Source organism: Ursus arctos, unplaced genomic scaffold (assembly GCF_023065955.2).
Source record: "Ursus arctos isolate Adak ecotype North America unplaced genomic scaffold, UrsArc2.0 scaffold_19, whole genome shotgun sequence".
NCBI classification, from domain to species: domain Eukaryota; kingdom Metazoa; phylum Chordata; class Mammalia; order Carnivora; family Ursidae; genus Ursus; species Ursus arctos.
Window position 1 is genome coordinate 54,237,396 of NW_026622863.1, and position 17,149 is coordinate 54,254,544.

At 55.9% G+C, this 17,149-nt stretch overlaps 2 protein-coding genes across 6 annotated transcripts; both read right to left on the bottom strand.

Moving 5' to 3' along the window:
- Nucleotides 1–257: 257 nt before the first annotated feature.
- Nucleotides 258–6,387, bottom strand: LOC113247388 (leukocyte immunoglobulin-like receptor subfamily A member 6). Of its 2 annotated transcripts, XM_026488423.4 has the most exons (8): nt 5,913–6,387; nt 5,720–5,755; nt 5,225–5,539; nt 4,768–5,070; nt 4,246–4,542; nt 3,730–4,032; nt 977–1,027; nt 258–833 (listed from the first exon to the last, which is right to left on the bottom strand). In XM_026488423.4, the coding sequence occupies exons 1-8, from the start codon at nt 6,094–6,096 to the stop codon at nt 697–699; spliced, it is 1,626 nt and encodes a 541-aa protein (XP_026344208.2). In that variant the 5' UTR covers nt 6,097–6,387; the 3' UTR covers nt 258–696. The 2 variants fall into 2 exon arrangements, with proteins under 2 accessions (XP_026344208.2, XP_044236033.1); XM_044380098.3 differs by lacking the exon at nt 4,246–4,542 and having other exon boundaries at nt 5,913–6,383.
- A 2,675-nt stretch (nt 6,388–9,062) lies between these two features.
- On the bottom strand, nt 9,063–16,663 carry LOC113247386 (leukocyte immunoglobulin-like receptor subfamily B member 3). 4 transcript variants are annotated; one of them, XM_044380095.3, is made up of 13 exons: nt 16,250–16,663; nt 16,057–16,092; nt 15,562–15,876; nt 15,112–15,414; nt 14,590–14,886; nt 14,110–14,412; nt 13,753–13,803; nt 12,885–13,001; nt 12,525–12,567; nt 12,408–12,445; nt 12,143–12,195; nt 11,222–11,386; nt 9,063–11,144 (listed from the first exon to the last, which is right to left on the bottom strand). In XM_044380095.3, exons 1-13 carry the CDS (start codon nt 16,281–16,283, stop codon nt 10,998–11,000), a joined length of 1,902 nt encoding a protein of 633 aa, XP_044236030.3. In that variant the 5' UTR covers nt 16,284–16,663; the 3' UTR covers nt 9,063–10,997. The 4 variants fall into 4 exon arrangements, with proteins under 4 accessions (XP_044236030.3, XP_048080132.2, XP_044236031.3 ...); XM_048224175.2 differs by having other exon boundaries at nt 11,342–11,383; nt 16,250–16,363; XM_044380096.3 differs by having other exon boundaries at nt 11,222–11,383; nt 16,250–16,363.
- Between the last annotated feature and the right edge of the window lie 486 nt (nt 16,664–17,149).

Consider the following 17,149-nt stretch of genomic DNA (forward strand, 5'->3'; position numbering starts at 1 on the left):
CCATGATGGGGGTGTTTACACCAAACAAATGGGCAAATGCCACGAATCACAGCTTTAAAAAAAAAAAAAACATGTATTACTTGGAGCCCGTGTAGCAGCTCAGCAGCAGGCTTCACTTCAGACACCCCTGAGCTCACTCCAACTGGTGGTATTTCTGGAAAACTCTACCAGGTGTCATCGCACGAGCAGAGAAGCGCTCTGTGAGCGCAGAGAGAGTTTAGGGAAAGGTTTTGGATTCATCTGTTCCACAACGGACCTGATTTTCACCCATTTATTTACTTGTGAAAACAGATTCTGTGTTTTGGGCTGAAAGGCTGGAGGTCAGTAGGGCACATCAAGGAAGGGAGGAATGGAAAGTAAAGGAAAATATATCCCACGAAAGTCCCTGTTGCTGTAGGAAGGTAGGAACCCAACCCTGCTGGGTGGGACGAACCCTCAAGTCACAGGGACGAGGAAAGACGGGGGTCAGTCAGGGATATCCAACAATGGCGGGAGGGAAAGCATCATAGCTCACGGGGGACGAGTCCCGAGCAGGGAGAAGCCCAGACATATCGTGGCACCTGTTTCCCCCTCGGTGTTCTCGGCAGACAGATCAGCTAGCATGAGCCGCAGGCGTTCTTCCAGAGCCCCCTGGGCACATGAGATCCATGTCCAGAGCTCTGCCACAGGGAACGGCGGGTTCGCTCCCCCTTGGGTTTAGCTGCTGGCTGCCCCTGGGGTCCTTGTCTGGCTGTGCCGAGCCTCCAGTAGCAGAATCCCGAGGGCCACCAGGATGAAGGCAGCCACACCCATGCGGATGACATTCTCCACCGTGTAATCTCTGGGATCAGAGGCTGAGAAGGGGGACAGAGGGGTTGCAGAGGTCAGTGTGGACCCAAATCAGCCCGGATCCTGGGTGTCCACCCAGAGCACCGCCTCCGCCTGTCAGGACAGCCCGTCCACGCCAGCCCCATCTCTGAGACTTTCTCCTACTTACCACTGCCGGGGGCTGACTTGTTTTGGGGTGGGCTCACGGTGTCGGCTGTTCCTGCGGAGAAAATGGAAGCAAAGGTGAGGAGCTGGAGACCCCCGTCCAGCCTGTCTTCTGCTCCGTGTTCTAGATCCCTCGACCCGTCACTATGTAGTTTTCGTACAGTTCCTGAACTAGCCCTTCTCTGCGCTACAGGGATCTCCTCGGCTCTCCTCACTGGATTCCTCCAGCCGCCTGTTTTCCTTGATTTCAGACTTTGCTACCCGGTCACACTGGATAGATTCTGGCTGTGCCCCAGGAGGTCAGGGTGGCAGAGAAAAATGGCCTCCCGACACAGACATCATCATGTCCTCGTATGTTCTCTGTTCAGTCTGGGACACGAGACCCAACGTGCTCATGTCCCTGCAGATCAGAATTCCCAACTGTTCCGTAGCTCAGGACCCAGCAGCATCCGTGGATGAGGGGCTGGTGTCAGGGTCTGCTGATTGTCAGAGCTCAGAGTGGCCAACGTCTGGGGCAGGTCCCCTTCGCTCCGTGTCAGCCAGCTCCCTTCCTTCCGGGTCTGCATTCTCATCAGGACCTAGAATATTTATCCTTGGATATGTTCATTAATCATTCTTCATTTAATTACAAATACCTACAGTGATAGATGATGATAGATCGATAACCACACATCTGCATACTAACATGTATGTCCCAAAGGTGATGTTCAGTCACTGGGTCCTATGAACACTGTTAGTCCTTGCTTGCTGTGTGGACCTAGGCGGGAAGACCAGTTACAGACACGTGAAAATTACGGGAGGAAGATTACGGGCATGAGGATGAATGGCTGTAGACAGACTCATAGGGTATATGTGTGGACATATATAGCCATGTTTATTTCTATAATTGCCAATATCATGTAAATACGTACATATAGAATCAGGTGTATATGTGGGGATATCTACATCTTACTGTCTAGAGAGAGAGAGAGGCAGAGAGAGGAGCGGTCTGTCTGTTCCTCACAGGAGTGCAGTCGAGTCTGTGGTGTGTGGGGCAGTACGGGGGCAGGAGGGTCTGGACTCAGGCTTAAGGGAACTGGAGGCAGGTCAGGAGGGGGAGTCTCCATCATCATCTCACTGTTTGGGACAAACCCTAGAAATCTGGTGAGGTTTCAAGTAAGGATAATTAATCGTTTTATTTGCACTAAAAAGACAGCCACTGTCCCCACTATATCACAGCCAGACCTGAGGAAGTCCATACGTGCGGATTTCAAACCCCCAGGACCAGTGAAAGTCAGTGGGACTCTAATACGGGGTGAGCACGCGAACTAGGACGTCACGGACACTGCTTCCCTAGTTTTCATATGAAAAGCAGGAGTGAAATAAAAGAAAAAAGGAAGAACAAAATATGGAGTCCTCATTATAAAGACTCATACAAACAGTCTAAGTAATATTAGCTTCTACAATGTAGAAAATGCCAGTGCACAGTGAACATTATGCAGTTGGGTGAACCCCCAAATGTGTGAAACCAGGGAGCCTTTGTAGAGAACCTCATGCGGTTAAAAATCAAAGAGAAAAGTTAGTTGTTCAGAAGATGTACATCTTTCAGGAAAAGATCACGCTTCCAATAAAACCCTAATGAAGCAGGAAAATGGGCTGAAATGCGTAGGTCAACAGCGCATTCGATATAAAAAGTGGTTCTCATGAGCTTGCTTTAAAATGAAGTTTGGGTGTAAATCAAGCTGTTGCCCTGACGTGAGGCCTCAGGACATCCTCCTCCGTCCTTCGGAGTGAGAATCGCCGCAGTGCATGGGAGCCGCAAGAAGGGAGATTTCCGTGTGTCCAGGCGACGGTGACGTGCGCAGCGCGGAGCCCAGCGGAAAGGGAGAGCGCGGCGGGTCCCAGCCCGTGAGCGCCCCCAGCCGGCGCTGCCTTAGGCGCCTCAACCAGCGTTCAGACTGACGGAGCCGCGGTAAGGCCGCTGAGCGGTTGTTCGGACAGGCTGCGAACTGACACCACTTGTACGAATAAAGTTCAAGGGCCTTGAAGGTCGTGTGAGCGATGAATCCCTGCACTTTACGCGGCACGTACGTAACTAAACGAGACGCGTTGAGAATATGCTGAGATGCGACAGCGGCCAAGGCTGTTCCCCACCAGGCATGTGAGCATCTCATCTAAGCGACGCCCCCGGGGAGAGGACCTGCTTCTGAGTGTGGCATCCCTGTCGCCTGCGGGCCCTTCCCAGCCTGGCTGCAGGGGCTGCTCTCGAAGGCCTGAGAAGCAGGCACAGGGACCCTGTACAAGCGTTGGCCGCCAGCTGCTCGGACCCGCGGTGCGGCATCCCCGGGACTCCCGCGAGCTGGGCTGGGCCTCGCTGGTCTCAGGTGGGCACCGAGGGCCGTGGAGGCCCCCCGGGGAGCACAGGGGGTGGCGGAGCAGTGCCCACAGGTGGGAGGCTTCTCTCCAGGACAATGTCCCGTGGGGCCGACACCCCAGATCAGACTGTGATACGGAGGCGGCAGGAGGTGAGTGGGAGGCCTCTGTCTGCTCACCATCGTCCTCTTCCACCCACCCCTCCTGCAGCCCCTACCCCTTCCCTCCACTGAGACTGCAGGACGGGGACCCCGGGGGAGACTGTGGATCCTTCCAACCTCTCCTGGGCTGGATCCTCCTCCTTGGAGCCCCCGTGACCCCCCATTTATTACTGTGTCTGGCTTTCCCGAGACATGCGTCCAGAGCTGGCAGAGCCCTGAAAGGTCAGGGTCAGGGGCCTCTCACCTGAGACCCGCAGCTCCAGGGGGTCACTGGGCTGTGACAGCAGGTGGGGGGAGGTGCTGGAGGAGCCATAGCACCTGTAGGTCCCCCTGTGGGCTGAGGTCACAGGATGCATGGAGAACTTAGCCTGGTGCTGCCCAGCTCGGGCCTTCGATCTAAGACGCAGGGGCGGACCAGCTGCCCCCTCCTTGGACAGAAGGAAGGTGTCCACAGCACTCCGTGACTGACACCGCAGGGTCACATTCTCTCCTGAGGTCACCATGGGTCCCGGCTGCACGGAGAGGGAGGGTGTGTAGGGGAGCTGTCCTAGAGAGAGGAAGGGCGGGTGAGGGGCTGTGCGGCCCTTGTTCTGAACTGAATCTGTCTGTCCTCAGAGTCTGTCCCCTTCCCCATCCCCTGTCTCTCTCTGTCTCCTCCCTCCCTGGGACCCCACACCCCTGGTCCCACCACCACCACCTGGGCCTCCCCTGGCAGGACCTGTGCAGGGTCCGGGACCCTGGCTGACCCATGGGCCCTCACCTGCGACCAGGATGTCCAGGGGGTTACTGGGGGCCGACCACTCGGACGAGAGGCTGTGTCCACCAGAGCATGTGTACCGGCCCCCGAGGGAGGGTCTCACAGGGCCCAGGGCGAAGTCTGCCCCAAAGAGCCCAGCCTGGGGCTGCCGGCCAAGGAGCCAGAGAGGGTCACGCGCCCCCTCCTTGGACAGAGCGAATCTGTCGTAGCCGACATCAGAGCGACACTGGAGGGTCAGGCTCTGTCCAGAGGTCACAACAGGGCCCTGCAGGGTCAGGAGGGAGGGCTTTCCCGACATACCTGGGAGAAGACCAGCCGTGGATCTCAAGGGCTGATTCTCCCCAAACCTCCGTTGTACTCTCCTGACCCCCAGGTCTCACTGTCCCTCACCCTCTGTGTCTCTGACCTGTGAGCCCCGTGGTCCCCTCACCCCACCCTCTCATCTGGGGCTCCCCTGGGAGCAGAGCCCCCGTAACCTGTCTGGTGCCTCAAAACACGGATGGGGCAACAGTCAGACTCCCTCACCTGAGACCAGCAGCTCCAGGGGGTCACTGGGGTAGGACCACACCTGGGGGGCATTGTTGTAATAACCGTGGCATCTGAACGTCCATCTGGGGCTAGGGGTCACAGGGCCCACAGGGAACAGAGCCTGGAACTGCCCACTGGGGGCTCGCTGGGAGTCCAGGGTCGAGGAGGGCTGGCGTTCTCCTTCCTTCATCAGGACAAACCTGTCGAATCCTAACCGTGAGGCACACTGGAGAGTCACGTTCCCTCCTGAGGCCACGACAGGGCTGGGCAGGGCTGAGAGCTGGGGTTTGCCATGTGATCCTAGGAGAGGAGGAGGGGGCGGTGTTAAATGGGGCTCAGATCCCCCCACATGATCCCCAGGGCTCGGCTGTGAGAGGGAGACACCCTGACAGCAGACCCCCTTCCTGAGGACAGAGCCTGGGGCCTGGGGCGTGGACCCTGAGTGGGCTCGCACCTGTCACCACCAGCTCCAGGGGGTCACTGAGCTCTGACCAGCCAGTGGGACTGAGATAGCGACAGTGATATCGTCCTGCAGAACGGTCTGTCATGTATGTGGTGGAGAGGTTGGCCTTGTCCCCGGGCTCCAGTGGCTTCTGTGCGACCCAGGTCCATAAGCCTCCCTGTGTGACCCAGGTCCATAAGTTTCCCTCATTTTTAAGCAGGCGGTACTCCCGGGCCTCCAGGCTCCCCTGACACCAGATGGTCACAGATGTCCACCAGGGGATCACAGAGCTTGGCTCAGCCCAGATGGTGGGTTTGGGGAGGGTTCCTGGAAGGAAACAGAGGCTGGGTCACAAGACCTTCCCCACCCCCAGGTCCCAGTTCTGCCCAAACCCCCAGACGTCCCCCCTCTGTCAGCCCAGAAGTGCTATTCTCCGTCCCCCACTGCCTGGTGGGTGGCCCCTGTCCCCGTGAGGAGGTGGGACTGGGACCCTGGGGACAGACTCACCTGCGTGCACTCGGGTCCTGGGGCCCACACTCAGCCCTGGAAGAGAGTCCCCGTGAGAGCTGTTCCTGGAATCCTGAGCAGAACCCCTCTTTCCCATGAGCCTCTTGACCCTGGGGCCTCTGACAGACCAGGGCCTGGCTGTGGGGCGAGTCCCTCCCAGACTAGGGTGTCCCCTCCCCTCCTCAGATCTCACCGAGACAGAGCAGGGCCGTGAGGGTGGGGGTCATGGCGTCTCCTCTCTCTGGCTCTAGCAGCGCAGACGCAGGGACCTCGGTGCCCACAGGACAGACAGACACACAGGGTGTGACCAAACGGAGGCCGGTCCTCCCTGTATGGGTTGTCACGTCAGCTGCCTCACAGGAAGGGGAACAGCCCATCCCCAAGGACCTAGCCTGGCTCTGGTGTCCATGACGCTGCAGCAAGTGGACCCCGAGGCTTCCTGAGATGCCCCGTCCAGGGGAGGAGACCAGGGTATGTCCTTCCCTCCTGGAGCCTCCCCCATAGGGTCTCCTGCATCCTCAGCACATTCCTGGGGTCTTCACCATGGACAGGGTGCCCGGACCCCGGAAATGCTGCAGGGGATGTGGGTTCCTGCTGTGCTGGGAGCTCATGTGAGCACAGACACACGTGTGACGTCTCTGTAGAACGCAGGGGGAAGTCACAGTGGCAATGAGCCCAGAGGAGAAATACAGGCAAATAGGGAAGGAAGCACACCCCCTCTCCTGGTCCCGGAGCGTGGGCTTTCTTTCTTTCTTTCTTTTTTTTTTTTTAAGATTTTATTTATTTATTTGACAGACAGCCAGTGAGAGAGGGAACACAAGCAGGGGGAGTGGGAGAGGAAGAAGCAGGCTCCTAGCGGAGGAGCCTGATGTGGGGCTCGATCCTGGAACGCCGGGATCACGCCCTGAGCCGAAGGCAGACGCTTAACGACTGCGCCACCCAGGCGCCCCATGGGCTTTCTTTCTATCACAGCCTCCATGAAGCTTTCTATCACTTCTCTATTTTCCTATGACACCGTCCACACCCCATTCATAAGAATACGCCTGTGCAAGTCCCTCCTGGCTCCTTGATGACCCTTGTTCCTGGGGCAGAGCTGTGCTCCCCACACTGGGGTCCTGCCTGCAAGCTGTAGCAACAATACATGGGTGAGGCTCTGACTGGGGACAAAGCTGATTCTCATGTCAATACTACTCCAGCGTCCACTGCCCGGGTGACCTTGACCAGAGTGACCTGGTCTGTGGCATGATGCCCTGAACCGCACTCTCAGAGTGGATGTGGGGTCAGCGGGATCTGGACCATGGGTGGGATCAATCTTGTCAGTTTCCTGACCTGATTAATTGCGGTGTGGGTGAGACACCAGAGGCCCATGTGTCAGACCCCACAGTGAGGGTGGACCAGTGATGCACGTCCTTGAGAGACCCCATGTGCTCTTCACACTGAGAAATGCTGTTTGTAATGTTTCTGAAATTATTGACAACAGCCTATTTCAGGAAAGAGAAACAGAAATTTCTGGAATTGAGAGGGAGCACAACAGAAACAGAGGCCAAAGCTGAGTGACCTCCAGTGCCTGGGGTCAAGTTGGGGGGCGTCAAATTTGATTTCTGCCTCTGTGTGACCAGGAGAGGAGGCCAGGTCTTCACAGGCAGGAAGGGCATCCAGTTTCTGGGTGATTGTGGAAGCAGAGTGACCCCTCCACCATGTGCGGGGTGGGCACTGGCATGTCTCTCCCTCTGACGCAGCCCAGAGGTCAGCACTGAGCCACGTCCCCTCTGTGTGTGTGTGGAATGGTTCTGTCTAGTGGAGCCCCCACGGGCGTCTGTCCGTGAGTGAGTGTGCGGCTCCCACGGGAGCCATCCCTGCTGGACACATCCCTGCCCAGGTGAGGCTGAGTTGGGAGAGTGGACGCCAGGGGTCAGTGGGGCTACGACCATCCACCCCTCTCAGTCCTGAGCTTCAGGACGGCCCTGGGAGCAACTGTGTCTGGAACTCAGGTGTGTGGGAGGCGAGTGTCCAACAGGAATGGCCATCAGAGAGTGACCCCAATGCGATAAGGAGTGCAATGGAAGACTGTGTGCAGAGCCGTCAATCATAGCCCAGGTCGTGGGGAAACAGGAATACGGGAGACTCATTTTACTGGTAGCATGTGAAATCTTAAAAAAGTGAACGTTGAATTCTTGAAGCAATAACAGAAGTTATATTATGGAAGAAGATAGAAACTGGAAAAGAATTAGTCAAATACTCTGGAGGTAAAAATAAATAAATAAAAACTTATATAACAGTACTTATATAGATAGCACTGTATGTTGGCTGACAAACATAATAAGAACATAAAAATAAATAAATAAATAGAAACCTGATATAACAGAATGCCACGACTCGTTCCAACCATGAGAAAATGCAGCTGAAGAGCAGAACATGAAATCCAGATCCCACCTTACGCCAGTCAGAATGGCAAAAATGGACAAGGCAGGAAACAACAATTGTTGGAGAGGATGTGGAGAAAGGGGATCCCTCCTACATTGTTGGTGGGAATGCAAGTTGGTACAGCCACTCTGGAAAACAGTGTGGAGGTCCCTTAAAAAGTTAAAAATGGAGCTACCCTATGATCCAGCCATTGCACTACTGGGTATTTACCCCAAAGATACAGACGTAGTGAAGAGAAGGGCCATATGCACCCCAATGTTCATAGCAGCATTGTCCACAATAGCTAAATCGTGGAAGGAGCCGAGATGCCCTTCAACAGATGACTGGATTAAGAAGCTGTGGTCCATATATACAATGGAATATTCCTCAGCTATCAGAAAGAACAATTACCCAACATTTGCAGCAACATGGATGGCACTGGAGGAGATAATGCTAAGCGAAATAAGTCAAGCAGAGAAAGACAGTTATCTTATGGTTTCAGTCATTTATGGAACATAAGGAATAGCAGGGAGATCGGTAGGAGAAGGAAGGGAAGAATGAAGGGGGGGTAATCAGAAGGGGGAATGAACCATGAGAGACTATGGACTCTGGGAAACAAACTGAGGGCTTCGGAGGGGAGGGGGTGGGGGAATGGGATAGACTGGTGATGGGTAGTAAGGAGGGCACGTATTGCATGGTGCACTGGGTGTTATACTCAACTAATGAATCATTGAACTTTACATCAAAAACTAAGGATATACTGTATGGTCACTAACATAGCATAATAAAATAAAAAAAAAAATACCACCACCACCAACAACAACAAAAAAAACCCACCCAGAAACATACTTGGATCATCCCTACCACAGAGAGAAGGAGTTCAAGTTCTCACCTTTAAAGATGATGTCCAGGTGCTGATTGATAACCAGGCCTTCACAAATTGTAGGAAACACCTTTTTATTTCTGATGAGTTTTTGTTTTCATTACGAATTGTTGGTGTGTTTTATCAAAAGCTTTGTCTGCATCTGTTGAAATTATTTATTTTTAAATTATTAATTAAAGTGTAGTTGACATATTCGTCCAACATAACGAGTCAACATGTGTATACATCATGCAGTGCTCACTATAAGATGTGCAGTTACCATGTGTCACACAAAACATTATTACAACGCTACCGATTATATTCCCTAAGCTGTATGTACATCCCCTGGCTCATTTAATATGTAACTGGAAGTTTGTACATATTAATCCCCTTCCCCTCTTTCACCCGACTCCCCATCCCCCTGCCCTCTGGTTTGTGAGATGGTCGTTTTTTACTTATACTCTTAATGTATTGGATTATATTGTTCGAGTTTTAAATTTTTAAGCTACTCTGTCTTCCCCACCCCCACCTCCAGGGTGCTCATGATGTAGTGTCCTTTTTATACATTGCTGACTCTTATTTGTGAACGTTTTGTTTAGAGATTTACATCTAAGTTTATGTGAGAGAACTTTCTGCGCCTTTTCCATTCTGTAATTTTCTTGACTAGTTTTGGTGTCAATTTCTTCTTGGCCCGATACAATATTGCTTCTTTTTTTTATTCTCAGGGAGGGTTTGTATAACTTTGTGGTGTGTCTATGCATGTGTGTGCGTGTGTGTGAGTGTATGCGTGTGTGTGAGTGTGCACGTGTGTATGTATGCATTGTATCCACGTGGGCGTAAGAGTATGTGTGTTTCCTAAGTGCAAAGCTTTGGAGGAAATTGCCAATGAAGCCTCAACAGACACATTCGTGTGTTACAGAATTATCCCCATGCCATCAGCTCACACTTCCATCCCATAACATCGTTGCCTTTCTTATATGTGTCGAGAACATTGAGGTGTACGCTCTTTGCGACATTCGAGAATATGCTACGGTGTTATGAGCTGTGGTCACCATGCTGTACATCAGATCCTCCGAACTTGAGGTCTTATAACCGCATAGACGTTGTTATCTGTAACCATAATCTTGACCAGCACTTCCCCATTTCCACCCCTCAGCCCTGGCAGCCACCGCTCTGCGCGCCATTTCCCTCAGGTTCCACATACTCCGGTTGGGGGGTGGTTTGGTCACAGTCGAGGCATTGAATGGATGCATGAGGTGATACCTATTTTCTCCTTCTCCATCATTGTAGTAGCTTCCATTTTGAGGATTTTATCCAGTTCGTCTACATTGTCTCACATATCAGCATAAAACAGTTCATAATGTTCTGTTATCAATTTAAAGTGTGTAGGGTGCGATGCCATTCAAATGGGGATGTGTGCCTCCTCTCTCTCTCTCTCTCTTATTCTTGGCTGTTGTGGCTAGGATTTACAAATGTGACCCTTGTGTACAAAAATGAACATTTTTAGCTTTATTGATTTTCTCTATTTTTTTATGTGTCCTCGTTACTAGCTAGTTGTGTCCTTACTATTTTCCCCCTTCTACCTTTATTTGAAATAAGTTGCTCTTCTTTTTCTACGTTCTTGATATAATAGGTACGTCACTAATTTTTGAAGGCTTTTTCTGTTCTAATATATAAGTTCTTGGTTCTTTATTTTCCCATTTCATAGGTTTGACGTGTAACATTTCCATTGTCCTTCAGTGTAAACATTCTCTCATTTCCATTTTGGTTTTCTCATTTCATTCATGGATTGTTGAGTAGTCCGTTCCTTTGATTCCCACGGTGTAGGGATATTACTCTCTTCGACGGCAGAATCTGGCGACTCCCAGAGGGTCCCGGGGGCTCCTACTGGTCCCCGTGAGGAGTCCAGGCTGGCTGGGGTCATTAGGTGGCACGCGCTGTGGGCAGCTCCTGTGCCCTCCAGGGTCCCTGCTGTCCCCCTCCCTGGAGTGCGGGGTCTGCGTCCTTCCTGGGCTAGTGGATGGCCAGAGCAGCATACACGCTGGGCTCTGCTGGGGGCTCCCCTGATTGGGAGGGAGGGGATGCACTTGTCTCCCGTCCGAGGGTCAAGCGGTTCAGCTGGGCGTAGGTCACATCCTCTGGGACGTCAGATGCAGCAGCCTGTTGTGGGGAGAGTGACAGGGGAGGTACGTGGTTGGGTGGGGGGAGACTGGGCACTCAGAGAAGAAGGGACCCACCTGACAGTCCGTCTGCCCCTCTTCCTCTGCCTGTCTGTCCCTTGAGTCCAGCAATCCCCCCGACATGGGGGAAGGAGAAGTGGCCAGGCCCCGTCTGAGTGTTGATCTTGAGCGGCTCACCTGGGCGTACGTCCCTCCCTGGGGGTCGTCATCCTGTGTGTTCTGCTGCGGACAGACAGTGCGGGGAGGTTTGTCTCCTTGATGCCACTCCACCGCCTCAGACAATTTTCCACACTACTGCTGGAGTGATGCTTTCAAACTTTCAGGCAGATTAGGTCACTTTCCTGGTGGGCTTTCCAGGGGCTGCCTGAGCCTTGGGGCGTGTGATGCTTTCTACGGCTCTGACTCTACTCCTGACACTGTTTCTTGCTCATTTGGCTCCAGCCACATGGCCCATGTTCCTGATAAAGCATGTTGCTGCCTCAGGACCTTTGCACTTGCTACCCCCTTCTCTTGGTTTATTTTCCTTGGCCACACTTTGCCCTCGAGGACGCTGCCCACTTCCTTGCCTACTGTCCATCACCCATAAGGTGAGCTCATGGAGGGCGGGTCAGATTTGCTCACTGCTGTGCCTGCAGCACTGGGGGGGGGGGCGTGGTAAATGTGGGCTCCCTGTGCCCATTTGCTGGGTGAATGAATGAAGGGGGCCTAGAGACCTGTGGGGGATTCATTTCTTCATGCACCGTCTTGAGACCTGGGCATGTACCCCAACAACCAGAAGTCAGACAGTGGATGGGGAGCCAGGCGAGGGGAGCACAGACGAGGCCCCACGAGGTCACAGCAGGATGAGCCAGGGCACCCAGGGAGGGAGAGGGCCTCTGTGGGACCCTGCTGAGACGGGGTGGTGTGAGGACAGAGAGGCCACTGGATTAGTTTGGCACCATGGGGGCCCTGGGGTCTGCACGAGAGCGGGGGTCTCACCCGATGCTCCAGCTGCACCCCCTCTTCAGGCTGTGTGTCTCCCACGGCAGCATCTGCGGGGGCAGAACGGGGGTACCTCTTGGCAAGGTCCCCTGAGCTCTCCTCTCAGGGCTGCAGACCCCGCCCCGCTCCCAGACGGGGCCACTGTGATCCAGGGGGCTCAGCAGTGGGGTGAGGTGCCGAGGTCGTGCATGTGGGAATTCGGTCCTCACCCACTACCCCAGACCTTCCCAGCCCACCCCCAGGGCGGCCCCCTTCCTCTCACAGAGGCTCTCCTCCTGGGCGGCAGCAGCCGGGCTGGATCTGGGGAGGAGACGGGGTGTTAGGGGAGCATCGAGGGGGCGGGTGGGTGGGAGTCTGGGGGTGTGTGGGCGGGAGTTACCTGTCCTGCTGGCCTCTGTCCTTGGCCTCCGGGTCTGCAGCCCCTGCAGGGCGTTGGGAATCAGCCTCCCTCTGGGCCGGGAGGTTACGACCCCCCCATGTGATGCCAGGGAAGGAGCCCTTCACACATACTGTGTTTCTCCATCTCCCGACATTGAAAAGCGGGAAACAAAAGCAAGGGGCACGTGCGTCCCACCTGGGTGTTTTCTTTCTAGACTCTGACTGAGATTCTGCAAGTGTCTTTCTACACCAGCCTTTCCCACCTCCCTGGTTTCCCTCTGGCCGCTGCCCTGAGCCCACCCTCGGTCGGCCCACGGGGCAGCCTCTACCCCCAGGGCCCGTCACCCCCTTCCCTTCTCACCCCGCATCCTGCCTTTGCCCCGACGCCGGTGTCGGACCAGGAGGAGGACCAGGAGGACGAGCAGCAGGACGAAGGCCACCGCGGCCCCGATGAGGACGTACAGGTACCAGTGGGGACCTTGGGCACGAGCCACACCAGGACTGAGCCAGCGATGCCATTTCACTGAGCACCTGCTGTGTGCATTCACCTCTGACCCTGCCAACAGCCCTGCAGCAGGGGATCGCCGCCCTTCCTGCCCACTGCACAGACAGGAAACTGAGGCGCAGAGAGGTCATTCACGTGTCCCAGGTCGCCCAGCATGGAGGCAGCAGGGCTGGGGCTGGAACCAGGGCTGTGGGTTCCCTGTGCTCTCCTCATGCTGTCCTCTGTGTGGACACCAGGTCGGGGCTCTGGGCTCCTCATCTGGGGGCAGGGCCTGTCCCAGCATCTTCTGGAGCTGAGGGTCATTCCGGATTCCCTTTCGACCTGAACACCCCTAGCCATTGTGCTCCTCCCCTCCCCCTACAATGTCACCATCAGTGCTACAGAGGGACAGTACCCCCCATAGCTCATGACGTGGGGACTTCCCCCTGAGCCTCCTCTCCCAGGATCAGAGCCACGGTCAGAACTGAGGGGAAATCTATTCTAGGCCACGACTCTCTCCTTTACACTTGGGGAAACTGAGGCCCACACAGAGGAGGAGCAGGCCCTGCCACACTCCTCACTGCACCTGGCTGCTCCTCCCCGACCTGGGCTCCCGCCCTCTCCCTCTGCCATGAGCACCCCAGCCCTCCTCCACCAGCCTCAGAGCCCCTGGAGTCCCATCGTTCCCCTGGCATCTCTGAGAGACTGGAAGAAAAGCCCCTGGACAGCGGCCCCTGGGACTCACCAGCTGTGGAGCCTGGCCCTGTGGGTGGGGGGCCGGGATCTCTAGAGGAATCTGGGGAAAAGACAGGAGTGGCGGTGGGGCTGGAGCTCCCCCGAGAGACCCTGTCTCTGCTCACACTCTTCTCCCTCATGTGCCCCCAAGGTCCTCCTCCACCACCTGGAGAATTCTGATGATGGGGGCGAAGGACAGGGCAGGGGTGGGAGGACCCCATTTCCCTCCTTCACTGAGAGGGGTGGACCCCTCTGCTGACCCTCCCTTGGAGCCCCCTCACTCCCATCTCAGACCAGAGCCCTCCTGGGCACAGGGCCCTGAAGACAATGTTGGGACACAGAGGGGACAGGGTCAGGGGCCCCTCACCTGAGACCCGCAGCTCCAGGGGTTCACTGGGCTGTGACACCAGGTGGGGGGAGGTGCTGGAGGAACCAAAGCACCTGTAGGTCCCCCCGTGGGCTGAGGTCACAGGACTCATGGAGAACTCAGCCTGGTGCTGCCCGGTTTGGGACTTCGATCTAAGACGCAGGGGGGGACCGGCTGCCCCCTCCTTGGACAGAAGGAAGGTGTCCACAGCACTCCGTGACTGACACCGCAGGGTCACATTCTCTCCTGAGGTCACCATGGGTCCCGGCTGCACGGAGAGGGAGGGTGTGTAGGGGAGCTGTCCTAGAGAGAGGAAGGGCGGGTGAGGGGCTGTGCGGCCCTTGTTCTGAACTGAGTCTGTCTGTCCTCGGAGTCTGTCCCCTTCCCCATCCCGTCTCTGTCTCTTCCCTCCCTGGGACCCCACACCCCTGGTCCCACCACTACCACCTGGGCTCCCCTGGCTGACCTGTGGGCCCTCACCTGCGACCAGGATGTCCAGGGGGTCACTGGGGGCCGACCACTCGGACGAGAGGCTGTGTCCACCATAGCACGTGTACCGGCCCCCGAGGGAGGGTCTCACAGGGCCCAGGGCGAAGTCTGCCACAGAGAGCCCAGCCTGGGGCTGCCGGCCAAGGCGCCGGGGAGGGTCACGCGCCCCCTCCTTGGACAGAGCGAATCTGTCGTAGCCGACATCAGAGCGACACTGGAGGGTCAGGCTCTGTCCAGAGGTCACGACAGGGCCCTGCAGGGTCAGGAGGGAGGGCTTCCCCGACACACCTGGGAGAAGACCAGCCATGGATCTCAGGGTCTGATTCTCCCCAAACCTCCCTTCTCCCATCCTGACCCCCAGGTCTCACTGTCCCTCACCCTCTGTGTCTCTGACCTGTGAGCCCCGTGGTCCCCTCACCCCACCCTCTCATCTGGGGCTCCCCTGGGAGCAGAGCCCCCGTAACCTGTCTGGTGCCTCAAAACACGGACGGGGCAACAGTCAGACTCCCTCACCTGAGACCAGCAGCTCCAGGGGGTCACTGGGGTAAGACCACATGTGGGGGGCGTTGTTGTAATAACCATAGCATCTGAATGTCCCCCTGAGGCTGGGGGTCACGGAGCCCACAAGGAACAGAGCCTGGAACTGCCCACTGGGGTCCCACTGGGAGTCCAGGGTTGAGGAGGGCTGGCGTTCTCCTTCCTTCATCAGGACAAACCTGTCGAATCCTAACCGTGAGGCACACTGGAGGGTCACGTTCCCTCCTGAGGCCACGACAGGGCTGGGCAGGGCTGAGAGCTGGGGTTTGCCATGGAATCCTAGGAGAGGAGGAAGGGGCGGTGTTAAATGGGGCTCAGATCCCCCCACATGATCCCCAGGGCTCGGCTGTGAGAGGGAGACACCCTGACAGCAGACTCCCTTCCTGAGGACAGAGCCTGGGGCTGGGACCCTGAGTGGGCATGCACCTGTCACCACCAGCTCCAGGGGGTCACTGAGCTCTGACCAGCCAGTGGGACTGAGATAGCAACAGTGATATTGTCCTGCAAAACCTTCTGTCATGTATGTGGTGGAGAAGTTGGCCTTGTCCCCGGGCTCCAGTGGCTTCTGTGCGACCCAGGTCCATAAGCCTCCCTGTGTGATCCAGGTCCATAAGTCTCCCTCATTTTTAAGCAGGCGGTACTCCTGGGCCTCCAGGCTCCCCTGACACCAGATGGTCACAGGGGTCCCCCTGGGGATCACAGAGCTTGGCTCAGCCCAGATGGTGGGTTTGGGGAGGGTCCCTGGAAGGAAACAGAGGCTGGGTCACAAGACCGTCCCCACCCCCTGGTCCCAGCTCAGCCCAAACCCCCAGAGGTCCCCCCTCTGTCAGCCCAGAACTGCTGATCTCTGTCCCCCACTGCCTGGTGGGTGGCCCCTACCCCCGTGAGGAGGTGGGACTGGGACTCTGGGGACAGACTCACCTGCGTGCACTCGGGTCCTGGGGCCCACACTCAGCCCTGGAAGAGAGTCCCCGTGAGAGCTGTGCCCCGAATCCTGAGCAGAACCCCTCTTCCCCGTGAGCCTCTTGACCCTGGGGCCTCAGACAGACCAGGGCCTGGCTGTGGGGCGAGTCCCTCCCAGACTAGGGTGTCCCCTCCCCTCCTCAGATCTCACCAAGACAGAGCAGGGCCGCGAGGGTGGGGGTCATGCTGTCTCCTCTCTCTGGCCCTGGCTGTGCAGATGGAGGGACCTCGATTCCAGCCCAACAGACAGATACACAGGGTGTGGGCACTCGGATGCCAGCCCTCCCCGTCACGGGGTTGTCACGTCAGCTGCCCCACAGGAAGGGGAACAGCCTGGCTGTCATTTCCCCAGGGCTGAGGCTGGGGCAGGCAGTGGACTTGCAGATGTTTCTGGCCACATAGGAGGCTTCACCTGACGCATACGCTGTTGTCTTCCTGGCCTCATACCCGCCTTGTGCCCTTCGACAGGTATTTATTGAATGTTTGCATTTTGTCTGGCCCGGAAAGACATCAGTGGAGTAGACTGATTCCAAGCAGTTTGCGGAGCTCAGATTAACTAGACAAAACTGAAAGAAAAAGAAACACATTTTAAAATCGTGTGACTACGGGGCGCCTGGTGGCGCAGCGGTTAAGCGTCTGCCTTCGGCTCAGGGCGTGATCCCGGCGTTGTGGGATCGAGCCCCACATCGGGCTCCTCCGCCGTGAGCCTGCTTCTTCCTCTCCCACTCCCCCTGCTTGTGTTCCCTCTCTCGCTGGCTGTCTCTATCTCTGTCGAATAAATAAATAAAATCTTTAAAAATAAATAAATAAATAAATAAATAAATAAATAAAATAAAATCGTGTGACTAGTGTATTATTTTCCTGTGGCGTTGGTGGCATAAGCAATCACTACAAGCTAGTGGGTTACAGCAGCAAAGATTTACTATCTTATCGTTCTGGAGGACAGAATTCCAACTTGGACACCCTTGAGTTAACATCGAGGTGTCCTAGGGCTGTGCTCCTTCTAGAGGCCCAGGGGGCGAATCCATTCCCTGGCCTTTCCCAGCGGCTA